Source organism: Meles meles, chromosome 2, assembly GCF_922984935.1.
Source record: "Meles meles chromosome 2, mMelMel3.1 paternal haplotype, whole genome shotgun sequence".
Taxonomy (NCBI): Eukaryota; Metazoa; Chordata; class Mammalia; order Carnivora; family Mustelidae; genus Meles; species Meles meles.
In genome coordinates this window covers 163258044-163284288 of record NC_060067.1, presented here as the reverse complement: position 1 = coordinate 163284288, position 26245 = coordinate 163258044, and the positions used below count along the sequence as shown (strand labels likewise).

Below are 26245 nucleotides of genomic sequence, written 5' to 3'. Positions count from 1 at the left end.
TTTTTCAGATCTTGACCTCATAATTCCCGCTTTACTGTGTTAGATTTTCAGTACGTGTGCATGTATATGTGTGTGTATGTGTGTGTTGGGTCATTAAATCTTTCTAAGTGTACTGTGGAGTGTGGGAGGGAAGAGTGGAGAATTGATTGGAAATAAAGTAGGTGTAGTCTTTTGAATACATTTTCAAAATTCTTTTTTCATCTTTATGTGACCCCAACATATTTTTTGAAATAGCTAACTGAAGCACTTTGTCCTCATAGGGTTCATATCAATGACCATTTCGTATTTGCATCCTCTCTGTACTTAACTGAATAGTCTCCCACTTGACCAATGAACATTCCGAAAGGTAACACTCCTCTGGAGCAAGCTGAGGGGGTCACCAAGCTTGGTTGAAGATAAATGGAATCAGAGACGCACAAACACATCAATTTCAAGCTTGAGTCCAGAAGCCATAGTGCTCCTAGCGCTTCGCAGCTCGTACAGCGGTAGGCTTGCCGGTGCTGGCCCCGCTGATAGTCACACAGAAACCTGCCAGGTGATAGATGTTGTATCTTGAATATGATGATCCTGGTGCTCTTAGTCCTGACAGCAGGAAGCTGGTATGCATGTTAATTGCTACCATAAAATACTGGGTGTGCTACCAGTACTCTTTCATGTCAAAAAAAGGATGTCCATGCCCATTCAGCAAAACTGCCATGTGTCAAGGTATGAATGGGCAGACTTAGAACATGAGCTTCCAGAGTTAATCTACCACCACCAAGTGGCCTGTCAGTTTTACAGAGATTATTATGTTGGATTAAGTTTTTAAATAGTGCTTATTTTATGGGATTCATTTTTTTAACAGTGCCCGCCTTGCCAGATGCAGCGATAGGTTCTTCTGTCTCCTAAGTACTTCAAGTTCTTGGCTGGGTTCTCAGATTCCTTTATTATTTCAGGCAGTGCAGGACTGAGTGAGGGCAGGAGTCCTTTGCAAACATTAAACACGGTGGAAATGCTGAGTAATAACTTGAGTTCTCGCCCTCCTCCCCCATCTCCTCTTTCCTTTAAAAAAAATAAAAATAAACAGACTGGAAACACCCAAAGTACTGCCAGATGGAATTTAAGGCTAATGCTGGTGCTATTTCATGGCCTCAGGGATTTTGGGTCTTCCAGCTTCCTGTCGGATTTGGCTCCTGGGCTCCCCAGCGCTTGCTCTGCCCCACCCCGCCTTTGCGATATTCTCATACCAGACCCGTGTGTGCTTTTTCCGGTGTGGGCAGGAGTCTACCTTTCTGGAGCCCAGATATGGAAAATTCTCTTCTGCCCACAACCCACCACAGAATACCACTTAGAACTCTTCCTTTTGCTGTTTCCTGCCCTGTGGTCGAATGAATAATTACGAAAGTGGTAGCCCCTTGAAGGCAAAGCACGCTCCCCTTTCATTTCAGGGTCGGTGTCTAGCATAGCACCTGGCGTAGAGGGGGTGTTCTGCAGAAGTCTGCTAGATGGTTGAAGATAAAATACGAGACCAAGGCAAGCCCATTGTAGCAAGGCAAGCTAGTGTGGAGAGTAAGAAGGGTAGGGGGTCACCTCCATAAAGCCCCAGATATTATAGGCAGAGCCTGTGCTCCTTCCATGAGGGAAATACAGGAGGCGCCAACATTTCCTTGTCCTTTGCAGACTGCAGAAGGTTTTGGTTATTGCATGAGTTTTTTTGCTTTTGTTTTTAATAACAGCTTCATTGAGATCTATTTCAAATACCATGCAATTTACCCATTTAAAGTGTACAATTCAATGGTTATTTACAAAGTCCGCCATTCACAGAGTTGGGCAATCATCATCACTTTCTACTTTCAGAACATTTTCATTATCCCAGAAAGAAACCCTGTACCCATTTGGTGGTCATTATCCCCCAGCCCAGAGCAACCACCAACCTAATTTCTGTCTCTATAGATTTGCCGAGTCTAGACATTTCATGTAAATGGGATCATATAATATGTGGTCTTTTGTGACTAGCTTCTTCTACTTATTGTAGTGTTTTCAGGGTTCATCATGATTATAGCATGTTTCAGTACTTCCTATCTTTTTGCAGCTGAATGAAATCTGTTGTATGCTTATATCACATTTTATTTATCCATTCATCAGTTGATGGACATTTGGGTTGTTTACACTTTTAACCTATTCTGAGTAATGCTGCCATAAACATTGATGTATAAGTTTCATGTGTTTTCAGTTTTCTTGGGTATGTCCTAGGAGTGGAATTCCTGGGTCATATAGTAGCTTTTACTTTTAACCTTTTGGGGAACTGCGGAACTACCGATTGCTTGAGTTTTGCCTCCAAAATAGGCCAAATGAATGATGAGCTGCTCTCACTTATCACTCATGTCTTTCTGTTGCCTTGCCCTTGAGCTTCATTTGTTACTAAAAAGAGGGGCAGGGAAATAGGATTGACTGAGGAGCTATATGCTGCTCATCTTTTGTAGGCGCTTGAGAATTCTTTTCCTTCAGAGACTTTTTCAGGGAACAAAAATCCTCAAGGACTGAAGCAAGTGTCCTCTCCTTTCTTCATCTTTGGCCCTAGGCAGCCTGTGGTCATTGCCATCTCTTTGTTGCTCACTCACTCGTTCGTTCATTTGTTCTTTCTTTTTTTTCTTTCCATGTCTTTGTTTCTTTAACCAGACGAGGGATTTGGTGGTGAGACAGGTGTTCTCCATCTAGAATGTTCTTTCCTACCCCAGATCCATGGGCCTGGCTGAAAAATCACTGCTATCTGGAGATTCCAGTTGTGATCATTTATTCATTCAAAAACACTTGCTGAGCAAGTATTATGCTCTTAATATGTGCCAGGTACATTTAATGAGCACAAGAGATGTTCTAGGCACTGAGGTCACCTGAGTGATGAAACAGCAAGGTTCCTGTTCTTATAAGGTTTTCATTCAAGCGAGGGCTAGACAAAAACAAGTGAACAAAGTAAGTAAACAAAACAATTCAGATGCTTAAAAGTGCTACGAGGCAAAAAGGCTGGTATTACCAGGCCCAGAAGAAGATGCGAGTGATTGCACAGGGAGTGGAGGGATAAGGCAGAAGGACTACTTTAGCTCAGATGGTTTGGGCCCTGTCAAGGGTAACTGTCCTGGGCAGGACACTTAAACTTGTTTTGTGTCCTGGTCATTGCATCTAAAATTGGGTTACTTTTGAATTGAAAGTGATTAAATAAAAGTGCTCTGAAAAATAAGGTTACAGCATTCCTTTTTTCATTAAGCTCACCTCTCTTGTGATTAACCAGATTCCAGTCATAAGTAATTTAATGCCCAGGGTCTCCTGTTCCACCAATGGGTACTGGTTTCTTGCGTTTGATTCCCATCCATTGGTTAACTCCATAAACTACTCACAAGCTCAAGAGAGAGGGTGGCTGGTATTAACAGTGATTTCTGGGGGTAAGCATAACACAGTTGGCCATAACAAAATGAGATAATGTCTCAAAGGCGTTCCAAGCTCTACAGAAGCAAGCACAGCATAAAGCTTTGTGCAGTTTTAGTGTAATGTGTAAGGACCCAAAGGATAGCACAAATGATTGCGTTGGAACCAGACAAAACAGGTAATCTTGAAAAGTTGAAATAAAAAGAAGCATTTGTGTATATACAGGAGGTCCCTAGTATACGCATGTGATTTCTTCTATATAGAACGAGTCTGGTTTTAAAATGCACCTTAACCAAGAAATCCATTCCCTGATAATAAAGGAAATTAATAAGGGTTATGACTTGAGCTGTACTTATCTTGAATCTTTATAAAGCAGGCCTTTTTTTTTTTTTTTTGGTGAGCAAGTATAGTGGGCGGTTTTATGGCAGATAGGTAGAGTTACCTGGCCCTGGATTTTGGCTCCATGGTTGACAAAACTTTGTTTAACAGAAGCATGGAAGAGAGTGCTTTTGAATTCGTTTCACATAGAGGCTTAATCATCTCTCTGAGATGTGCTCATTGGACCTGCATTGGACCATCTGACACAGTAGGGTCTTACTGAACTCTTTCAGAATGTCTGAGTCAGGAAGATGGGTTGTAACATCCTACGGTCCAGTAGAACAGCTACTCTACCCAGTTCCCTTGACGTTCCTTGATCGTATCGCTTTTCTTTGCCTTCTCTCTTTGGTCAGCCATACCTAATGGTCATAGATGAGTGAGAAACAAATCAGAACTAATGTTTTAAAAAATCATTTCTAAACAGCATGTATAAAGTTTTACTGGGTATAAGCTGAGATACAGCTTTTGATGTGTTTGTAAGTTTCATTTACTTTTGTTACCCCATTAGTCAGGATCGTTGAAAGTTTATTGTAACTCAGAATCCATAGCTTCACCATTTTCTAGTTATAAAAACAACTGCCTTTCGCAAACATCAATGGCAGTGAGCCCAACAGCTTGGCTTTTATGATAAGGACTGCGTGCGAACCAGCCTGGAAAGCAAATGAGGCCGTGTGGCATTTTGTTGAGTGTGCCGGTCACTTCCCACATCTGTTTGACCTTTACCTTAAGTACTGCTTGTCAGCTCCCTGCTACTGGGGACATATGTTCCCGAGATGTGTTTTTCAAAAGAGGAGTGTGGCAGCAGGAGTGTGTTTACAGAAAAACTAATTAAAAAGTAGAACTGGTAAGAAGTCCCCTCTCAGATTTAAGCTTAGCGAAAGGAGAATGCCTTTTCTTGTTCTTCCTTTTGAGATATGTTTGGATGTGCTTCTAAAATGCCATCTTCAAATGTCTGTTCTTTGTATATGAGGCAGACATGGGATCTTCTAGGGTTGGGGTCAGAACCTTTTTTCTGATTGGCGCCTTTGTTCAGTTACTTTGCCATGAACTGGCACTTGTAGTTGGCTCATGTGAACAGCTGCCCACACATCTAAGGAGGCAAGCTCAGCCTGAGAGCAAAGACATTTTGGGGGATGCTCTGGAGGAATGTTCTCATGAGCTTTTGGTGTCCCATAAATTTTGGTCTCCAAAGGATCCTGGGGGGATCAAGGGGCCAAGGAGGTGGCAAAGCTATGAGCTGGCTCCTTCCATCCCACGCATAGATAACCGCTCATGGCTCCCTTCACACCTCTGAATGCGGGGCCATTCACATTATTTGGTGTATAACTTTGATCAAAAATGCCTTAGGTGTTCTCCATTGGGAAATGTGGCGCATCAAACCATCATGGGGCTAGGTATGACCCAGTGAGGGACTAGTGTAAGGAGAAAGTCCTAGAGAGAAGTTCAAGATTGATTGCAGGCAAACAGGACTAGCATTTTTCTCCTCTTGCTTATATCTGGAGAGAGAAGATTAACATATGCCTCTACTTTGCTCGTCATAATGTGAGAGCAATTTATGATCTCAAAAAACATATAAGGGGACTTGGGCATTTTATTCAGCCCGCGGAAGCAGATCATTCAATAGAAAGCATCGTAGAAAGCATGAGCATGCTGCCTAAAAAACCTAAATGTTGCCAGTGCATCTTAGAAGCGCAGAGAACTGTGGTTCTTTCCCTGGCCTCTCCTCCCTGTGTGACCAGCTACACACAGTTGTGGCAGGGACAAGAGAGAAGGATGCTTGTCATAGATGAATTTTTCGTCACACTCTTCCATTCTCCACGTCTGTGCCCAGCATTTGTCATCTGAGCAATATTAAATTCGTGTGCACTTAACTTTGACAACAGCAATATGAGCTTTTCAACAACTGTACCGAGTGCTTCAGTCCATCTTCTCAATGACCAGGAGTAATCCATGCTGAATTCCTAACCTCCAGCGCTTGCTTAGCTCTCACCGGCGCAGACTGAAGAGTCTGTCCCTGTAGTTGGAACTGAAGGAATGGGAGGGGGCGGGTGTTTGAATTAGTTCTTCCTGCCACATTCATTGCCCACTGAATGTCAAGTCTTTGGGTAACTTTTGAGTTCTTTTTTTTTTGCTGCATTCAGCCGAAAATCTGCTCAGGCCCTGAGTTACTCAGCCCTATTTTCTCAGTTATTCTAGCCATTCCCCCAAGCTCTTTCTTCTACTTTTACTTGGTACGGTTCCCTTAAAGTCATCTTGTCTATGGTTTTCTTGTGGGCAGGGAACTTACCTCGGAAGAGAAAAGTATGTCTTATCAGGTGCTACGGTTCTGGAGTAAAGCTTCCCCTTCTTCGCCTGGTACCCCAGCTGCCTTATGTACACTTTGGCTTTGTTCATCAGTAACTTGAGAATAATTTAGGGAGGTTTTTCTCCTTCTTCCAGGAAGCACCGACACATTCCTCACAAAACAAAGAAAAGAGAACTTCGTCTGCCATCATTAGTCCGGGAAACAGACGATGGCCCTCGAAGTGGGAGAGAGTCCCTGGATTATGTCACTGGTACCCTCAGTTCCAAATCTGTCTGGCATTTTACTCTCCTCTGTGTGCCAGGCATTGAGCTGATGGCTTTCGTGTACCAAATCTTAGCTCTTACAATCATGGGAGTTCCCAATGCTCTTTTAGTAAACGTGAAAATCAGGTTCAGAAACTTGAAACTTCACCCAGCCGTTAAATGGTAGAGCTGTGATTCTCACCGTGGCCCTTCGGAATCAAATTAGAATCTGCTTTCCATATTGCAAGGCCTTTGAAGAAATGACGCTTATCTATTTTGGACCTAACCTATAGTGTTCCAAAGAGGGTGAGGTTCTTTTGCTTTTGAAGTAGCTGTCAGACAAGCTTCCCACCACTCCGAATGTGTCTGTGTTGGGGTGAGCTCTTTCAGACCATCCTTCCTCCCAACCCCCCAGCTCATCCACACTCACTGGCTGCTCTGGCCGGGGTGGGGGTGGGGGGGTCTCCTCGCTTCTCTCTAAGCTCACTGTGTTCTTGTGCCCCCTGTTCCCCCAGGGTCCATGTGCCTCATCTGCCCTCCTACTCCTGCCTGTTTTCCAGAGCTGGCATTCTCTGAGCAGGTAGGCACATCTGTTCCAGGGGAGCAGAGCACCCTAGAGAGGGATATCCCCCATCCGGATATCCGAGCCCCCACACTCCAGGTCAAAATTACTGAGGGGCTGTGCTACTATTACCCACAATGTGTCCAGCCCCTTTAGGTGTGACAGGCAGGTCAGAGAGGGAAAAGTAAGCAGAGAGGTCTTTTGGCAGGGTCTTTGATGCCACAGCCTGAAGCATTCTCCCTCCCCTAGATGTTTGTGGCAGCGAGTGCCCAGCTGGGGTCCCCGATGGTGCCTTCCTGCCTGTGTTAGTCCAGAAGGCATTGGCATTGAACCCAGCGGTCTGTGGCTCCCACAGTCTCGGGGGGTCCTACGTGGTTCACGTTTGTGCCCTTGCTGCTGATCCTTTGCTACCAGGCCTCGTGCTGCTGTCACCACCACTGGGTCCCCACCTCTGTTTCTGCCACTGTTGATGTTGTCACACCCCTGACAGCCTCTCCTCGTCTCTGTCTGGGTTCGCAGATTGGCACCCAGTGGTTCACTACCAGGGTCTATAAGTAGAGCTTTGCCCTTTCATTTTGAGGATGCACTACACAGAGGAACGCAAAGCAGGTTTCGAAGTGGCCCAGACTGACTGAGTCTGGGGCCAGCGTCATCCGTGTCCCGAGCGCTCCAAGCTAAGGCATGCGTGCTTCCAGTGCCTCTGCACGGGCTGTTTCCTATCTTGCTGGGGCCTCTGTTCTCCCTTCAGAAAGGGAGGCTGCCCGTGTGCATGCCCTTTACCATCACATCCTCCTCAGGAGGCTTAGACAGTCACCCGAGAAAAGCAGCCTGCCCTGCAGTTCTAGAAATCCTGGGTAACTGGCTGTGCAGGTTTGTCTTCCCTCACCTGTGTCTCCTTCCGCCAGCGATCAGATTAGAAATTCTCTGGGATCGGGAGTTGGGGTTTAAACTCTCAAACTGCTGGAGGCTCCACAGAACCTCGCATAGATCTTTATAAAAATGGGCCCCCGAAATATTTCTCGCCTGATGAACTCATTCCTCACTCACAAACCTGCATCCCTCTCTTGTTCATCTTGCAAATTGGTGCAGATGATAAAACCAGTCTTAATAGTGAATTGCAGCGAAACTATATGCTCTGTCCTAGCATTTCAGCTTTCTGGAACTGGTTGAATAAGCTAGCGACATGTGTCACAGAGGAGGGCAGTTAGAGCCAATAGCAAGACGCCTGACTGCTGGCAGAATTACCTTGCTTTAAAAAAGAAGAAAAAAGCACATCCAGGAAATACAGCGGGAGTTGGCACACCCGAGTGCCGATGTTGATTAAACTAGAGGAAATTTTATTTCCCCCGTGTCACTGAGCTGCAGGGTGTCTGTGAAGCCAAGAGATGTTTCCTCCGTTCACAGTGGCCATTTGGATGTGTCCTCTCTCCGTCTTGCCAACTGTACTGGCCCTACCCTCACCCTGGACCAGGTCCTCCTGCCTCTCTCGGGAGGTGTTCATGCTTGAAAGAAGTGTCCTGACCTTACCGTCTCTAGTAGGCAACCAGGAGAGCTTCAGCATTTTTAGCTATGGAGTGATGAGGTAACAAGACATGGGGGAAAAGTAGAATGTTTTTGTAGAAGGAAATTGAAGCCACAAACACCTTAATAACTCGAACAGTTGAAGAGATGGGAGCCCACGGAGTGGGAGAGCACAGAGCCAGACCCCTGCCTTTCCGATGAATCTTCTTCACAAGGAGCGATCCCTCCTCTTCTCTGTACATTCTGGCCTCCGGGCCGGGGCTCAGGTCCCACCCAGCTCTGCCCACTGGGCTCAGGAGCTCAGGGGGAGAGAGGGGTCTCTGGGACCCTGCTGTCAGATCGTGCTTTGGAGGTGCGGGTTTTATCATACAGCCTTTGCATGATCTATTCTGCCTGTGACCACCAGCTCGCGGGACGTTCTCTTTCTCATTGATGAACTCATTTAAACTTTATGGCTTGTCTGCTATGTTCCAGGCACCACAAAGTCAGGCCCCTTTCCTATTCCCTCAAGAAATAAAATGAAGGATGGAAACCTCATCTCTTTTGTTTCCACTTACTTGGCATGGGTTTTTCATATTGGTTGGATTCCATGGCCAAGCTTCCTTCCCATGAGGAGGCAGGGCCTTTGTGTTGGGCAAATATCCCATTGGCTGCATGGCCGTGAAGGCAGGTAGTTGAAGGCAAACCGTGGCAGAGCCCTGTGTTTGCCTTCCCAGCTTCCATAGTAAGTCACTGGTTGACTTTGCACAACCTTTCCAATTCCCTGGCTGTGTTTCCTCTTTCTTAAGTAAGGGTGTTAGATTTGGTGGGAGTCTGAGTTCCTTTGGAGCTCACACTTGTGACATCTATCTTTGTATCATAAAGGCACAAAACTGAGCTAAGATGTTTAACTGGGAAGACTGATTTGTGTCCCAAAAAGGTATGAAAGAATAGAATCATCTTTTACTATCTTTGCATCTTTTTCCTTTCTGCTTTTGAATTTACTCTCCAATTTTAGTATATGTGCTGCCGAAGCGAGCACTGAATTTACTCTCACAAGCACTGGTGAGGCTGGTAGGCATGCAGGCTGGTGCAGCCACTCTGGAAAACAGGAGGTTCCTCAAAAAGTTAAAAGTAGAGCCACCTATGACCCAGTGATTACACTACTAGGTATTTACCCCAAAGATACAAATGTGGTGATCCGAAGGGACACCTGCACCCCAGTGTTTATAGCAGCAATGTCCACAATAGTCAAACTGTGGAAAGAGCCCAGATGTCCACCAGCAGATGAATGGATGAAGAAGATGGGGCATATATACATAATGGAATAATGAAATATTACTCAGCCATCAAAAAAGAAATCTTGCCATTTGCAGCAACATGGATGGAACTAGAGGGTATTAGGCTCAGTGAAATAAGTCGATCAGAGACAATTATATGATTTCACTAGTATGTGGAATTTAAGAAACAACAGAGGAGCATAGGGGAAGGGAGGGAAAAATTAAACAAGATGAAACCAGAGAGGGAGAAAAACCTTAAGAGACTCTTAGTTATAGGAAACAAACTGAGGGTTGCTGGAGGGGTGAGGGGTGGAGTTACACAATCGTGTAACTGGGTGACCAGGCATTCAGGAGGGCATGTGTTGTAATGAGCACTGGGTGTTATATACAACTGATGAATCACTGACTGATATGTTAATTAATTGAATTCAAATTAAAAAAATAAAAACACCAGCGAGCTGCCCAGCGCATTTGGACAGTGAGCATCCCGTAGCTGGAGGACAAGGTTCCAACACCTGAGCTGTTTGTCCTCCGAGGAGTTTGCACTCAGCTGTTTCTGCTCACCAGCTTCCCTGGAGGGCCCTGAGCCATCATTTTGAGGGACATTCACTTGGGGATAGGAGGGTAGGCTTTGGCCATGGGAACCAGCCAGAGGAACCTGACAGGGTTACCTGACCCACAGGGGATGGACCTTTGACCTTGGCCTAATTAACTACCAGAGCAGTGACACTTACAGGAAAACAACAGGATCTAGCACCTGCTCTTCCTCTATGGCTCTTCTCAGCCCTTCCCCCTCCTTCACCCGTGGTCCACATAACCAGTGGCTCCCTGTCTGTTTCTTGCCTTTAACTCCTGGCAGGTCAACAGTATCACAATGTTGTGAATGTACTTAATTGCCACCGAACTGAACACTTAACAATGGTTAAAATAGGGGCTGAGTGGTTAAAGCCTCTGCCTTGGGCTCAGGTCATGATCCCAGGGTCCTGGGATTGAGCCCTGCATCAGGCTCTCTGCTCAGCCGGGAGCCTGCCTTCCTGCCTGCTTGTCATCTCTGTCTGTGAAGTAAATAAATAAAATCTTAAAAAAAAAATAGTATATTTTATGTATATTTTACAACACAGGAACGATTTATTGTTCTGGGGGTGGGACTAATTTCTTGTGGGACTGCGAAATGAGGAGAGCTTTTACAAAACTCTCTGTGACTTACACGTCTAAATAATGCTTTTATGGTTCAGAAAGTCTGGAGTCCCCCTCAGTAATTGCCTTCAGAGGCTTTAGCACATTCATAATTCTCCCTTTGTGCGCCAGTGTCTTCAAGTCTGCCTCTTAGAAGCTCTTTGTATTCAGTTATTTGTGTATGGCTCTGTTTCCTTCCTTCTTGAAGACAGGGTCTGGCCCGCTGGTGTGCGGTGAGTGTTTTTATCTATAATAAATGAATGACCACATTAGTGATGTAAATCCCTGGCTCCAGTCGCTCCTCCAAGACCATCGTCTCTAACCACACGCTCTGAGGGAGCCCACCCCCACCCATCCCTCTCCCACCGTCCTCTCCTTCCTTGATACCTTTTCACCCCGCTGGCAGTTACTCTGTTTATTTGCTGGGTGTTTACAGGTATGTGGTTTTTTTATTCCTGTGATAAAGCAAGACTTGGAAGGATGGAGACGCTGTACACCTTGCTCGCTTGGCATCTCTCTGTTGAATGAGTCAATGAATGTCCAAACCGTGATTGCTCTTTTGGAAATAGCAAAACTCCTTCAGATTAGCTTTGGCGCATCAAGTGAGGCGGGAGGAGGGTAATGTCTTACGGAGGCACAGTAAAAAGTAAAAATGAAGGGGAAATGGTCCTGTGATTTTTCACACATGACTCAACGCTGGTTTCAGAGGCAGTTTCATACAAAAATATTTAGTAATATTTGAGCAATGTCATGATCATGGAATTCTGTATCACCTTGAAGGGCTTACTTTGTAATGCTTATATGATCATGTGAAATTTCATATGGCTTTTCAAAATTGCGGAAAAATACTCTCATCTTAGGTATTCAGTTCACTGAATTTTGACAGATAAATGCCCCTCATGTGCCTAATACTCCAGTCGAGATACAGAACATTTCCCTTACCTCAAGAAGCTCCCCACTGCATTCTTCTACACAGTTCTCACCCCATAAAGCAACTACTACTCCAGGGAAGGGCACCATGCATTGGTTTTCCTGCTCTTCAACTTTATGTAAATGGAATTATGCATGTCTGTTGTTTTTGGATTTTTTCATTCACGTGATGTTTTTTAGGTTCATCAGTGATGTTGCTTATGACAGTAGTTCATTCCTTTTCATCATTGAGTAATACCCTAGTATGTGAATATACCACAGTTTGTTGATACTCCTATTGATGGACATTTTGATGGGTTCCAGTTTTTGGCTATTAATAAGAAAGCTTCGATACACAATCTTGTAAAGTATTTTTAAGATCTATGTTTTTACTGATCTTATATTTTTCCCCCAATTATTTATTTATTTATTAGAGAGAGACAGAGATAGCAACAGAGTTCAACAGCAAGTGAGGGAGAAGCGGGGTCCCCGCTGAGCAGAGAGCCCGATGATGCGGGCTCAAGCCCTGGGCTCTGGGATTATGACTAGCTGAAGGCAGATACTTAACGACTGAGCCACCCAGGTGCCCCTGATCTTTATTTTTTATTTTTTTATTAGAGCAAGAGAAAAACCGAGCATAGGGGAGGATCAGAGAGAGGGGGAGAAGCAGACTTCCTGCTGCGCAGGAGCCTGATATGGGACTCATTCCCTGGGATTGAGGATCCTGGGATCATGACCTGAGCCGAAGGCAGATGCTTAACCAACTGGTCCACAGAGGTGCCCAGTTGTTATAGGTCTTGGGTGCATACTTAGAAACGGGGATATTGCTAGGTCATAGGTCATATGCATATTTTTGTGGTGGTTTTGTTTTGCTTTTTAATTTAAATTTTGCTAGTTAACATATGGTGCATGTATGTTTGATCTTATGTGAAACTACCAGCAATGTGAGAGAATTCGAATTGCCCATGTCTATACCACCTTTTGGCAGAGTCCGTCATTTTACCTTTAGCCATTCAAGTGGTTGTAGAGTATATCTCATCCAGAAAACAAATATTATTTACACTGAGTTGAATTCACCCTGTGTAGCATACAGATTTTGACGAAAGCACGCAATCATGGAATGCCACCACAAGGTAGAGAATGATTTTGTCAAAAGCCCTAGATTCTCCCCTGTCCCCTGTACCAACCTCACACCAACCTCAGCCTTGATCTGTTTTCTTTCCCTATAATTTTGACTTTTCTGGTCCTGGCTTACCAGGACTTATTAGCTGTATTTTTTGTCTTAATTTTCAGAGTTATCATTATATGCATATCATTGCATATAACCTTAAAGGTCAAGTCATTTCTATCAAGTTGATAATGATAAATAGCAGCCTCTTCCCACCTCCTCTTGGTTTCTGATTCTACTTTCAACTCTTTCAGCCCTTGGTTGTGGTACACACTTTTTCATTTCTAAGGAATCATGCTTCTAGGGCAGCTGGGTGACTCAGTTGGTTAAGCAACTGCTTTCGGCTCAGGTCATGATCCTGGTGTCCCAGGATCAAGTCCCACATCAGACCCTCTGCTCAGCAGGGAGTCGACTTCTCCCTCTGCCCCTGGCCCCTCTCATGCCCTCTCTCTCAAATAAATCTTTAAAAAAAAAAAATCATGCTTCTATTACTTGATATTTCCATTTTCATTTATTAACTGCTTCTTAGGGAAGGTAAGGATTTAGCTCTCGTATAATTCCGACCAGCCACACATACACCTGGCTGTATCTGGTAGAGACCTCCCACTATAAATACATTATTATTTTTTAGAAGTTATTATTTAGTTACTGAGTCTATGTAGTAGAAGCAGCAGATGCTGTGGAGCGTACCTTCATTCTATTTTCTGTCTTGAATAATGTTTTTCTAGAGGTGTTAATTCTTCTTTTCTTCATTCTCTGTGGACCTACTTCTTTTTCATGTCCAGACTTTCTGACAGAAGTGTTTATCTCCTTCTCATATGTTCAGACAAAGGAGGTAATTTCGCAGTTCTACTTGCTTTCTTGGATTTCTTTGTCGAGTCCTCTGCCCTCCTGCTCCATCACGGACTGGTCACTTTCCAGACACTTAAATAGCTGCTTTTCTGAGCTCTCCATCATCATCTGTCTCAGGGTCAAAAACAGTAAAAACTAGTAGGTATCAGCTGAGCCAAGGATAAAGTGCACGTGTGTATAAGTACGGGTTAACACATGATTCATTTTGACCAGTCTGCCTGTTTAGGAGTCACGTGTGCACACGGGGATCTTCAAGTCCAGTCCAGCATCTTTCCCTTTCTTATAACTCTGTCCTGTGCCAGTAAGAAACCTGGCTCCCAGGATTAATATATTTACTTATTTCATCAGATCCTCAGCATGTAACCAGTCTCTGTCTTCATGACCACACCTCCTCCCACAGGGACACCCTCCTCAGCCTGTTCTCTCTCTGTACCGTCCCCCACCCCCAGGTCGTGGTTGTGGATGCTCTTCTCTTCACCCTCTTCCTGTGGACCCCCATCTCCCATGGATGCCCACCTTGTTCTGCCTGGCTCTGACACACCATGCCAGTCTGGCCCCCTGTGTGGATGCCCTCCCCACCACCTTTGCAAATGCCTTAGTTGCCGTGTCCCACCTAACAGCTGAGGGCTCAGTTGTTCAGGAAGGGAACAACGATACAACGAGACGGGCCAAGATACAGCTCTCGATTCTGTCTTCCATCCCCCAGTGCTTTCCTTTTTTCAGTCTTCCTATCCCTAAGAGTTAATTCTGGCCATCCATTTGCTTGAATATTTGCATTTGGGGTGGGGGTGGGGGAGCTGGATCCCAGGGCCCTGAGATCTTGACCTGAGCTGAAAACAGATGCTTAACCAATGGATTGGTCCACCCAGGCACCCCAGTGATTGGATATTTGCCTTTATTGAAAAATGTTCATCACAATAAGTCTAATTAACATACATTAGCATACATAGTTACAAAATTCTTTTTCCTTGTAAAGAGCAGTTTTAAGAATTACTCTCAAACTGGGGGTTGCTGGGGGGAGGTGGGATTGGGAGAGGGGGAGCGGGCTATGGACATTGGGGAGGGGAGGCGAACCATAAGAGACTATGTACTCTGAAAAACAACCTGAGGGTTTTGAAGGGTCAGGGGTGGGAGGTTGGGGCAACCTGAGGGTTTTGAAGGGTCAGGGGTGGGAGGTTGGGGGAACAGGTGGTGGATAATGGGGAGGGCACGTTTTGCATGGAGCACTGGGTGTTGTGCAAAAAGAATGAATACTGTTACACTGAAAAAATAAATAAAATGAAAAAAAAATGCCTAAAAAAAAAAAAAAGAATTACTCTCTTAGCAACTTTCAAATATATGCAACAGTATTATTATCTGTGGTTGCCATGATGTACGTGACATCATTATTTTATAACTAGAAGTTTGTACCTTTTGACTCCCTTTCACCCATTTTGCCCTCACCTCCACCCCCTGCCTCTGGCAACCACCAGTCTGTTCTGTGAATCTGTGGGCTCAAACTCACTTGTTGAGACTGACATTTCACCTAAATCTAGGTAAGACTGGCCCTCTGCACTCACCATCCCCCACTGTTCTTTATTTCAGTAATGTACTAATTTTAAAAAGCAGCCGAGATTCCCCCTAGCTCACACTGCTTACTGATTGTGGGTGCTTGTTTGATATAGAGCCTTTACTGTCTCTTTGCATCGTGATGCATTTGGAAGCCTTAAAAGCATACCATATTTAACTATAATGATCCTGTTTTAAATATTGGGATCAATTGGAACACCGTGTTCTTGCTCCAGTCGCTTGCAGTTATTAGCAATTGAATGTATGGGGTCCCGAGAGTATATGACTGAAACTCCAGAGACAGACACTCTTCTGCTAGTACCTAATGCCAAGCAAGATGAACGTTTTAGAGATTCAGTGTGGTAATTTATGCCTTTAGATATGGGTTTTATACAAACCACAATTCTAGAGGAGACTTAGGAGGTAAAGAAAAAAAAAATTTTTCAAAAATGACAGGTTTCGGAAGCATAATTCTGTGATGAATGGCTGCACAAAAATACTGTTTATGCAAGTACAGAGACATTTTTCTCTGACAGTGGAGCAAAGTCCAAACTTACATCTTGGTTTTGTAGGACACAGGGAGATGGAAACTGCTTGGAAAAGACCATTGTTTCTCAGCTTGCCTGCCCGTCCCCCACCCCAGGAGGAGCCTGAAGCCAGTCATTCATGCAAAGGCACTTCCTGGGGCAGCGGAACTTGCCAGCCACGTCTGGCCTGGTGTTCTTCTTACACCTGACTCTCTCCTGCACTTTGGCATCCGAAATTGGGAGCAGTGTTTCCTGTTCAAATACCTTTTTCTCAACCGTGGGCCTTGATAAAAACCTGCAATGATTTTACAGCATAGTATCCTATTCTTTCCTGATATTTAAAAAAAAAAGAAAAAAGAAAAAAAGAAATAGCAAAATTCTTTAAATTTTGAATACTGACAGTTTAAAAATTTGTGAAAGTATTCTTAAATTTCTGTTCAAGGTAAATTCAGCTTTCTTCTTGTAACATATCCAGAATAGGTTATGTGTCTCTTTGGATGATTTCATGTAGAACAAATTACAAGACGGTTCTAGAACCCTATTGGCAGATGCCTTAAGTTTCTAGTAGGTGATCAATAAATGCTTAATATAAGTTATCTGTTTATGGATTGATTAAATTGTATACTCCCTTTACCAGATAGAGCATGGAAAAGCATCCAGAGGTGTATGTGTATTTATTGAAATTTTTATAAAGAAATTGAAGGCTTTTTTTTTTTTAAGATTTTATTCATTTATTCATGAGAAACAGAGAGAAAGGCAGAGGTAGAAGCAGGCCCCCTGCTTGAGCAGGGAGCCCAATGTGGGACTCAGTCCCAGGACCCCGGAAACATGACCTGGGCCAAAGGCAGTTACTCAACCGACTGAGCCACCCAGGTGCCTGTGGAAGTTGAAGGCTTTTTTAAAGTCTCATCAAGCCAACAACTTTTTTTTTTTTATTTTCAGGGATGTGAATAGCATTGCCAAGAATTGTTTTAAATATTCTTTTATTATTTGTTTATTTCAACTCTTTTAGGTACAAATATTTATGTATGTAAGATTTGCCATTCCAGTTTAAAATTCTTCCAGAAGAGTGGTTCCTTACCTGAGAATTTAGATAAGAGAGAGACTATAAATTATTTTAAAGTATTTATTTTTATAGTATAGGGTGATTTGTAGAATGTATATATATGGATGAAAGACCTTTTTCATTCATGCAAAAACGTTTGCTGAATATCTAAGGTATTAAAATATTAAGAGATTGAGCTGCCTTCTGTCTAGTTTGTTTGTTTGTTCTATCCTTTCTCCAAAGGAGCAGAGATGAAACGTGTGAATTTTAAATCCTTTACCTATGAGGAGAATTAAGCTCCAAAATAGATCTAGATTTCAATTGTGTACTCAACCAAAATGTACGTATTCTAATTAGTCTGCTAATTGCCTCTTGGATTCCATCCCAGCGTTCCAGTAGAGTAAGAGGATGCATTTTGCCCCTATCTTTATATTATCTCAGACAACATAAAAGATTGTGTTTTCTTATTCCCCGGCAGGTTGGTACAGAGGATATACCCTCCAGAATAAATCTAAAAAGGTATGGTTTCTCATTTACTTTTTAAATCTGAATCTGCCTGCTAGCTTTGTGTTATGCTACCTGGGCCCATTTTCTGCTCCTTGCTGCCTCTAGACCTAGTCTGTGTTCTGGGGGATGGCTGTTGTTTAGATCTGAAAATAAGTTCTCTGACCTCAATGTGTGTGAAATCGCACAAGTCCCGTGGACCACATTTCCCACCAGCCAACTTAAGGGGAAAGGCCAGAGTTGAATTCACTCCCCAGGTAGGGCCCTCGCAGCACTTGCAGGCTTGGGGCTCCCTGCCCCTCGAGCTCAGCAAGGTGGTGACAGGATGAGAGTGTTATTATTGGCTGTCTCCTTCCGGGGAACCCTGCTGCTGCTTGGTTCTTTAGCTCCTCAGTGCCAACACCCCAGAACTAAAGCATCTCCCCATTTCTACTTGAGTCCATCCTTTGTTTTAAAATGATAAGCCAGAGTAGTAGTTTTGAAACTGTGAACCTCACAGCCAATCCCAGTAATACATCATGAAATCAACATCAGGGGTTATTAATCACCATCTTCCAAAAACCGAAACTCCGAAAAGTAGAAAAGAAAATGGAATGCCGTGAAAAATACTGTCTCATGAAACTTTTGTGGGAGGTGCATATTTTTTAATGTATTTTAAATTATATTTTATGCATAGTTAAGGACTCGTTTGCCATGAAAATGTATCTTGTCATGGGCAGAGAGTTTGAAAAATAACTGACCCTAGCAGGTTCCTCTGCCCCGTGCCAAAACTACTCATCATCAAGTTAAAGAAAATCTATTAGTTATGTTAATGCCCCCTCAGTTAATTTTAGGTCAGGTCAGGCCTTTTCCTTTGACGCTGCATTCTGGGGCAGCAAGGCCTGTCAGCACTTTGTTTTGAAACAGAAACGGGGTTGATAGGACCATCACTTTTCACAGTTAGTTTACATGCAAAATAGCTAATTAGGAGAGGGGTAAGAGAAACATTTTAGAATTTATCAAGAAGCAAGTGAAAAAAAACCACACACACACACCAACAAAAACCACAGTTCTTATTTTTCAAGGATGGCATGAGATACAAGTAATCTGAGCACACAACTCTTGAAAGAGCTCAGGGCCCAGAGAATCCCCTTTCTACAAGGTTGTGGTCATTAGAAATCAGCATTGTTTGGATCAAGTTTTCTATATATTTGGATCTGGAGTCACTATTTTGCACATTTACATGTCCACACATGCAGTTTGTTAACGTTGACAATTTGAAAATCTACCAAAATAAAGGAGTGTTTGCTTGTCACGTGAGTATCAACTCCCACAGTTTGGTCTTTTATCCCTCCCCAAATCCTGATGCTGAATATTTCTGCCCCGTTTCGATTCCTACATTTTCCCACCTTTTTTCATTTCTAGCTTAACTACTTTGATTTAATCTCTTGCTGACTTCAATTTCTCCAGGCCTTCAAATAGTGACCGAGGACAAGGACATCCTGGCATGAATAAGAGCGTAGTGAGACCAAAGCCTTTCTTTATTTTGGGATCCTTGTCCGTGATTTATAGATATTCCTTCTTCTTAGTTTGGTTAACCCTATCTTTGTTTATTTTACTCATAATTATAGAAATGATAAGTTATTTCAAAGCACGATTGGAGCTAGCCATTTAGAAGTTCTGAATTTATTAAAGAACAAGAAGATATACTCCATTTCCCAGTCTGCTTTTTAAAAAAAAAAAGTCAACTTAAAAAAATGAACAAAACCCCATTCTCAGGTATGATCACATGAACTTAAAGAACAAACACAATTCTTGATTTTTAACTGGTGATTGTGAATCATGTTGAAACAAGGTCCCCGACCACACTTTTCCCATTCAGAGAGCTACAGTATGTAAGGCTTCTTTTTGCACATAGAAAACCTTGGTTTCTAAGGCATCCTGTGATGTCCTAATAGATCAGAATCTATCCAGCTCCTACCCATGTTGTTGGCTTTGAAAAGGAAATAGCATGCTCCCTGAGTATGTTTTTAGTTTTGTTTGTTTGTTTTCATTTCCTTAAAACCCTTACTTAAACTTTAAATCTCACCCTTTAGAAGACTTATTTCAGGAAGAACTTCTTTTAGTTCTTGATAATTCAACTTTGTAGTTCAATGAAATGATAGTACAAACAAAGATGTTACATTTACTTTTTGATTTTTAAGTTGAAATGTCCTCCTGGTGAAGAGTAGCAGGAAGCATCAAGGGAATTTAGATTCAGTCATCATGAATTATGTTCGGCTTTGACACCCTTTCATTAAGAGATCCATCCTGTTTGAAATCCTCTCCTAATGCTGTTTTTTCCTGCCTTTGCCAGTCTTTGGGGGAGGAGCTATTTGAAAGGCCTATTATTTTAATGGAAATTTTTGGTGTCATTTATCAGCAGACCTAGCCATTTAGAGTGGTGATAAAATGCGCTAGTGGTTTTACGAATTGAAGAAGTCTGGAGCTTTGCAGAAACTGATTATTGATTCTGGCAGGATTGTGGAAGTGTGGATAACGGCAATATCTAGAAAGTGGTTAGATATTTTTTTTTTCCTCAAGTAAGTAAGTTGCATTGAGAAAGGAGAATCAAAATTGAGATAAGCTATAAATTAGTAATCAGTCCCCCAGGTTTTTCCTGCCTTTCTTTGTGTCAGATGGAAAGAAGGAAGGAAAACTTCTCCAAGGCTCAGATTTACTAGAGCAGTTAAATGGATGTAAGTGGACGTATGTTGTCATGGAAAGATGGGGCCTGCAAATAACAGAGAGGTAATGCAACAAAATAAATATTCTCTTAAGATGAAACTCCTCCGGGCGCCTGGGTGGCTCAGTGGGTTAGGCCTCTGCCTTCGGCTCAGGTCATGGTCTCAGGTCCTGGGATCGAGCCCCGCATCTCGCTCTCTGCTCAGCAGGGAGCCTGCTTCCTCCTCTCCCTCTCTCTCTGCCTGCCTCTCTGCCTACTTGTGATCTCTGTCTCTCAAATAAATAAATTAAAAATCTTTAAAAAAAAAAAAAAAGAAGTTGCTATGGCTTATGTCAAATAGGTTACTACTGCCTGTGTTCTCCTGTAGGATTTAAAAAAAAAAAAAAAGATGAAACTCCTCATGTCTGTACATTCAGTATAAATTATCCGCTTGTAATCTGCTTGGGTGTTACAACATAAGACATTGTTTATATTTCAAATGCTTCTGTCTTGGATTTCTCCAAATTATTAAGAGACTAGTAATCAGATTATAAATGCACAAAAATTTTAATTCGTCTTTTACCTTCTTGATGAGAAAAGTTTTCTGCAAGGATATTCCCTGGGATAAGCAGTGTTACCTCTTATTTTAACCTCCAAGTGTGGCTTCTTAGAGCTACTGCTTTAAGTGGCTCATCATTTACCAAGTGTCCACTCCCCATTCCTCCCCAACCCCATCCCTGGCCGTACCCATTCTACTTTCTGTCTCTATTGGATTTAACCACTCTAGATCCCTCCTACAAGTGGAATCATAACAGTATTTGTCCTTTTGTGTCTGGATTACTTCACTTAGCATCATATCCTCAAGGTGAGTTCTGGACGATCAAGTCTGGTTCTCCACCAAGATGGCAGTCAACAAGACGGTTACCTCCAGATGGACAGAAAAAACACCCAAAGTTCCTTAGACACCCTAAGCACAGATCTGGAGCTTCAGAACATCAGAAATTAGGCCCCACAGGAATTATACCTGCATTTGAATTTTTGTTTAACTGATCAGTTTTCCAAAATCACTTTGAATCCTGCCCCTGTAATGAAAAAGGTCAGTGTCATCTTGCCTCTCTGTGTGTTCTGGCTCTTATCAGTAACACATCAGCATAGTAGTTTCTTACGTACACACCACATGCATACCCCTTTCTCAAAGCGAGGAGAGGAAGGTAAGGTACGTTTTTTTGTTGTTGTTGTTGTTATTGTTTTTTGGTTCTTCCTGCCTGGCTAGAAAGGACGGTCATTTTGCTTTCGACTCAGGTAGTGACAAGTTGTACCTTGTCATCACCAAGGCTGGGAGCAACTCAGTCTCAGATTTTCTTTCTGTTATTGGCAAAGGGCTAAGATGGAGAAAGAAGAGTATTAGATAAATAGAGCACAAGAAGCCAGACACAAGACTGACACCAGTAGAAGTGAACTAGTTTTCTGTCTCTGGACAGATTAAGGATCACTGTGTACATACACATCTTTGACTCAGCCCCCACGTAGGAAGGTCTTCCTTTCCCACCTTTGTGGTCAGTCCCCCAACAGAGAATGCGCACAGGGTCCCACTGACCTCCGCAGGTGCAGGGCTAGGAGCAGTCAAACCAGTGGTACCCGGTAAATAGGCTCTTCTCCTCCCTCTGCTGGTCTGGCGTGCAGAGTACCCTAAAACAAAGAACAGCAGTGCCTTTTCCCCATGGCATTGCCTCCATTTATCCATGAGCGTATCACACAGTTAAACAACAGAAGCCGTTGGCATTTAGGAAGACTCAGATCCATGACTTGCTTTCTGTGATCTGATCTTCACTTCTTCAGTTTCTACTGACCAGTTTCCAGGCATTCTCTTAGGCTCTTATGGGCCTCAGTTTCCCCACGAGCAGCATCGCAACAGTGATGAAGAATGGCCTCTTTTTTTTTTTTTAAAGATTTTATTTATTTACTTGACAGAAAGAGATCACAAGTAGGCAGAGAGGCAGGCAGAGAGAGAGAGAGAGGGAAGCAGGCCCCCTGCTGAGCAGAGAGCCCGATGCGGGACTCGCTCCCAGGACCCTGAGATCATGACCTGAGCCGAAGGCAGCGGCTTAACCCACTGAGCCACCCAGGTGCCCGAAGAATGTCCTCTTAAGAACATAGACTGGGGAGCAATTTGAGACTGGGAAGTGCTAAAAATAACCAGATAATTAGTACTAATTGATTTGGGGCTCATTTGGCTTAAGTGAAGGCGGTGAGAAGGGATTGTTTTGGAAAATCACTATAATTTCATGGGCCACTAAGTACACAGCCCTCCGGGTCACTCATTACGAGAAACCCTTTCACGGCAGCAGTTCATGGCATTAGGATCTGGAGGGTTCTAGGAGCTGGCTGTCGAACCCCTTACCGTTACTGCAGCCCTGAGTTGACCGGGACATGTTTGCCCCCTTCTGAAGCACTTCTCCCATGCTCTGTGAACCCCAATCTTAATTTCTATCTTTCCAGCCATGCTTTCAGGGAGGCGCTGTCAGTGTGGGCAGGCCCTCGAGCCTGACCGCACACTCTGGCGACGGCCCAAGTATCCTGTCTCCTCACTCGTTCCTGGTGCCGTGTGTGCTCTTTACTCCAAGGTTTTTACGGCCACATAACCCACGTTCTTCTCTCTGTAGGGGATCTTCCCTGAAACGTACATCCATTTGAAGGAAGCAACTGTGGAAGACCGAGGGTAAGTTCCCATCCCGGGAAGACCCCTAAAAGTGGTGGACGTGTGAAATGATCATTAAAGACTTTCTTGTGTATGTTACTGCTCTCATCTCGTCAGTTGCACTTCTCTCAAGGAGAGAGACGTGAATGTGAGCTTTATTCCTGAGATGATTCCTTCTTTTATAATCGCTCCTCTCTGGCATCCTTCCCCCAGGATAGTAAAGACAGACAGTGAACGAATGGAGGCCCTCTGCCTTCCTCCTGCACTGTGCTCACTGAGTGTGTGCGCACACACACAAACATTGGGCACCCTTTTGCTGCTTGGATTTTCAAGAGTCCCCAGTTTGTCAGCCGTGGGAGAGAGATGAGCAAGCTGCCTCCGGCAGTGATCCGCTCTGGAGCTTAGACAAGTCCATTAGCCTTATTGCCCCTTGGGCTTTGCCCATACAAATTGGAGGACTCGAGCTTAATGTGGAATGATGAAATTATGTGTGTGAACGTGCTCTGCAGATGAAATCCATCACATTTTGGATATTCTAATTTCTTACCCACCTTACCGGTTGTCCTGGACAGTGACTGCCTCTGTGGAGACTGAGGAGGAGTAAGACACTCAGCCTGAGGTGGGAGAGAGAGGCCGCTGGGTTGGTGAGCCCCGGGGACAGAGGAAGGAAGGAGAGACTGGAGACTTCCAGAGCAGGACTGGAATGCCAGGGTTGCTAGAGAGGAGAATGGATGAGAGTCACGCAGACTCAAAGTGGCGGAAGAACATTTTCAGTTTTAAATTCTACACCTGCATTTTATAGATGAGGAGTGAAGACAGGCCCAGATTCACACAGCTCTTCGGTGGCAGAACCAAGACCGGAAACCAGGTGTCCTGGCCATCTGGAGAAGCTTCTTCCCAGCGGGCCATTTCCCGGGCAGCCTCTGCCGTCACTAGCCTCAGCCATGTTGGCAGAAGGGCATGTAGGAAGTCGTATACCCACTAACTAGGGTTGTCAGAGAAGAAGGCAGGGCGCTCAGCTACATTTGAAATCCAGACAACAAGTAATTGTTTACAGTTAGTATGTCTCAGGTATTTAACGAGTCATTCTTCCACTGAGAAGTTATTTCAAAACAAACAAACAAACAAACAAACAAAGAAGTTATTTCAAGCCATCTGAAATGCAGACTTAACTGGGCATCTGGTAGTCTTATTTAAGTCTGACAGTCCTACCTCTCTTTCCCATTCGTTTGCTTGCCCTCACTCTCCTTTTTGCTCATCATGAAAATACCAGAGGATTGATGGGAATAAATGTTGGCTCTGCCTTGTTCTGAGTCTCCTGTGAGCCCATGAGGAGTATGGTAGAGACACGTTTTCAGTGCAGTGAGGCAGCAGGTGAGAAGAAAATCGAGCCCCATTCCGTCAGAGGGCAGAGCCTCAGTCCCCACCAGCAGGTCCTGTGGGAGATGCCCAGCCTCAGGGCCCTGGTGTCTTGCACACTTTTCCACCCACCCTCCCTAACGAAATGGCCACTTGGCAGAACCAGCAAAAATACTGGGTTTGGGCCTCCATTCCGGGAGTCATGGAAGCCAGCCAGGCTCAGCAGTTGCTCCTGTCGAGATACCAACTGGGGTGGTCCCGGCTGGGCTGATGCCTTTGTTCCCTCGCAGAAGTGGTTTATTTTGAGAGCTGGATCAGTAAGCCCTTTCTTTTCTCAGAGGCTTAGGTGTAATAAGGTCCACTCAACAAATTTCCCCACAACAGATTCGTTGTCTTTCCAGCTGGGCCAGCCCCACACCTATGGGGAATATGACCCCTGTCAAGAAAAGCAGGGATGGTCAGCTGGGAGTAACAGGAGCATTCTCTCTGGTTCTCCGTAGGCAGCACGAGACCGTGATTCCTGGGGAGCTCCCGCTGGTCCAGGAGCTCACGTCAACGCTGCGAGAATGGGCCGTCATCTGGCGCAAGCTGTATGTGGTGAGCTTTCCCGCAGGTCTTAGAGCTGTCTGTTCCACTGCCGGGTCTCAGCAACACGTGAGCTCTCTGCATGGAACAGGGTGCATGTTAGCTGGACCGTACGTGGCTGATAACCAGCAGATTCTCATTGTCCTGGAGTAGAGTCACTGATGACATGGGATGGCAGAAGAAACAGCGGGACAAGCTCTTAGCCTGGATATGTGTCCTGGGGAATAGGAATTTGTCAGTGTTTGCTGCTCAGCCGCACGAGGACTCCCGGGAGGACGGCATTCTTTACTTTAGCCAGGCTTTCAATACAGACTCAATACAGATGCTATAACTTGAGTGGTATTAAGCCGTGGTCTGAGGAGTCTTTCTTTTCAAGGCCAACTCAGGGTACCGTGTCTTGCAGTAACGGTTGACCTCAGAATGCGAATAAGATACATCAGCTCAGGGGGAAGTGACACAGGAAGCAGCATATTCTCTCCATGATAAACCGTAATCTCAAGTCCCGTGTAGGTTTGCAATTAGGAAAAGGTAGATCTGGCCTTTAATGTTATCAGAGTGAAAATATGTGGGCAGCTGTCTTGCAAAAGGCCAAAAATGCTCCGAGTCCCCTGGAAGCAGCTCTTTCCTTGACATTGGAATGCACAAACACCTTTTTCTAAAGTTCCCTCTTTCCTGGGAACCCAGAAGTCACTAGGTCCTGCCTCTGTAAGCATCTTCCCGGGCCAACCAGGGATTCCCAGAAGGAAGGTACATTTTCTCGTTCGATGCGTGAATGAGTACAGTGAGGGAGTAGACTAGACCCGCTGGCCTGGAAGCCAGTTTCTTTCCTTTATGTGACTTTTTTATCTAGGTTTTTGTTCAGTCATGTGTTAATTCTTCTCTCAAAAACCAATCTCAATAACTTATGAAGAATACCTTCCTCTAGACCTTTAGTACCAAGAAAGTAATCAGAAGCTCAGTCTAGCATGACTTCTGAGAGTTAATGTATGATTTCATTTCCATCCTGGGCTGTTGTTACCCATGATGGATCACAGCAGCAGAAATCACCAGCCTCTTTGGTGGGAAAGCACAGGATTTTTCTCTGCCTGCCCATCTTTCAAGGCCTATTTCAAGTTCTTTTTTCCTTGTAATGTAGCTTCTAAAACAGCAATCCATGATGTTTCCTTCTGGACCTTAGGGGGAGTATTTATTGCTGGGTCCATCATCTGGCCCTTGGGGCATCCTGCCTCATGATGCAAGTATCTTTTGGTCTCTTTATGTATAATTGAGGAGAGAGCTACCTGTAAGTTCTTAAATCACCGAGACAGTCGTGCTGTTTTAAGCCCTTTGGCCTACATCGATCATCTGGTACCTCTGTTGAGAGCACTCTCTGGTTAATTGATTGGTTCACGGAGCATGCAACAAGTCTGATAGATGAGGAATGCATATACACGGAGAGCTTCCTTAATGCGTTCTCTCTGGAAATTGATGAGTAGCGATACATACTTGATAGTAAGGACTGGGCAAAGAGATTTTTAAAGTGGTA

General features: G+C 44.1%; 1 protein-coding gene across 2 annotated transcripts in view; it reads left to right on the top strand.

Moving 5' to 3' along the window:
- The window catches only part of DOCK5 (dedicator of cytokinesis 5), a 217889-nt gene that overhangs the window by 64451 nt on the left and 127193 nt on the right, over nucleotides 1-26245 (top strand). For both annotated transcript variants that reach the window (XM_045997731.1, XM_045997732.1), the window contains exons 3-5: nucleotides 17370-17410; nucleotides 22742-22797; nucleotides 24636-24732. In XM_045997731.1, the coding sequence (XP_045853687.1) occupies nucleotides 17370-17410; nucleotides 22742-22797; nucleotides 24636-24732 (194 nt within the window). The remainder of the gene's footprint in view (nucleotides 1-17369; nucleotides 17411-22741; nucleotides 22798-24635; nucleotides 24733-26245) is intronic.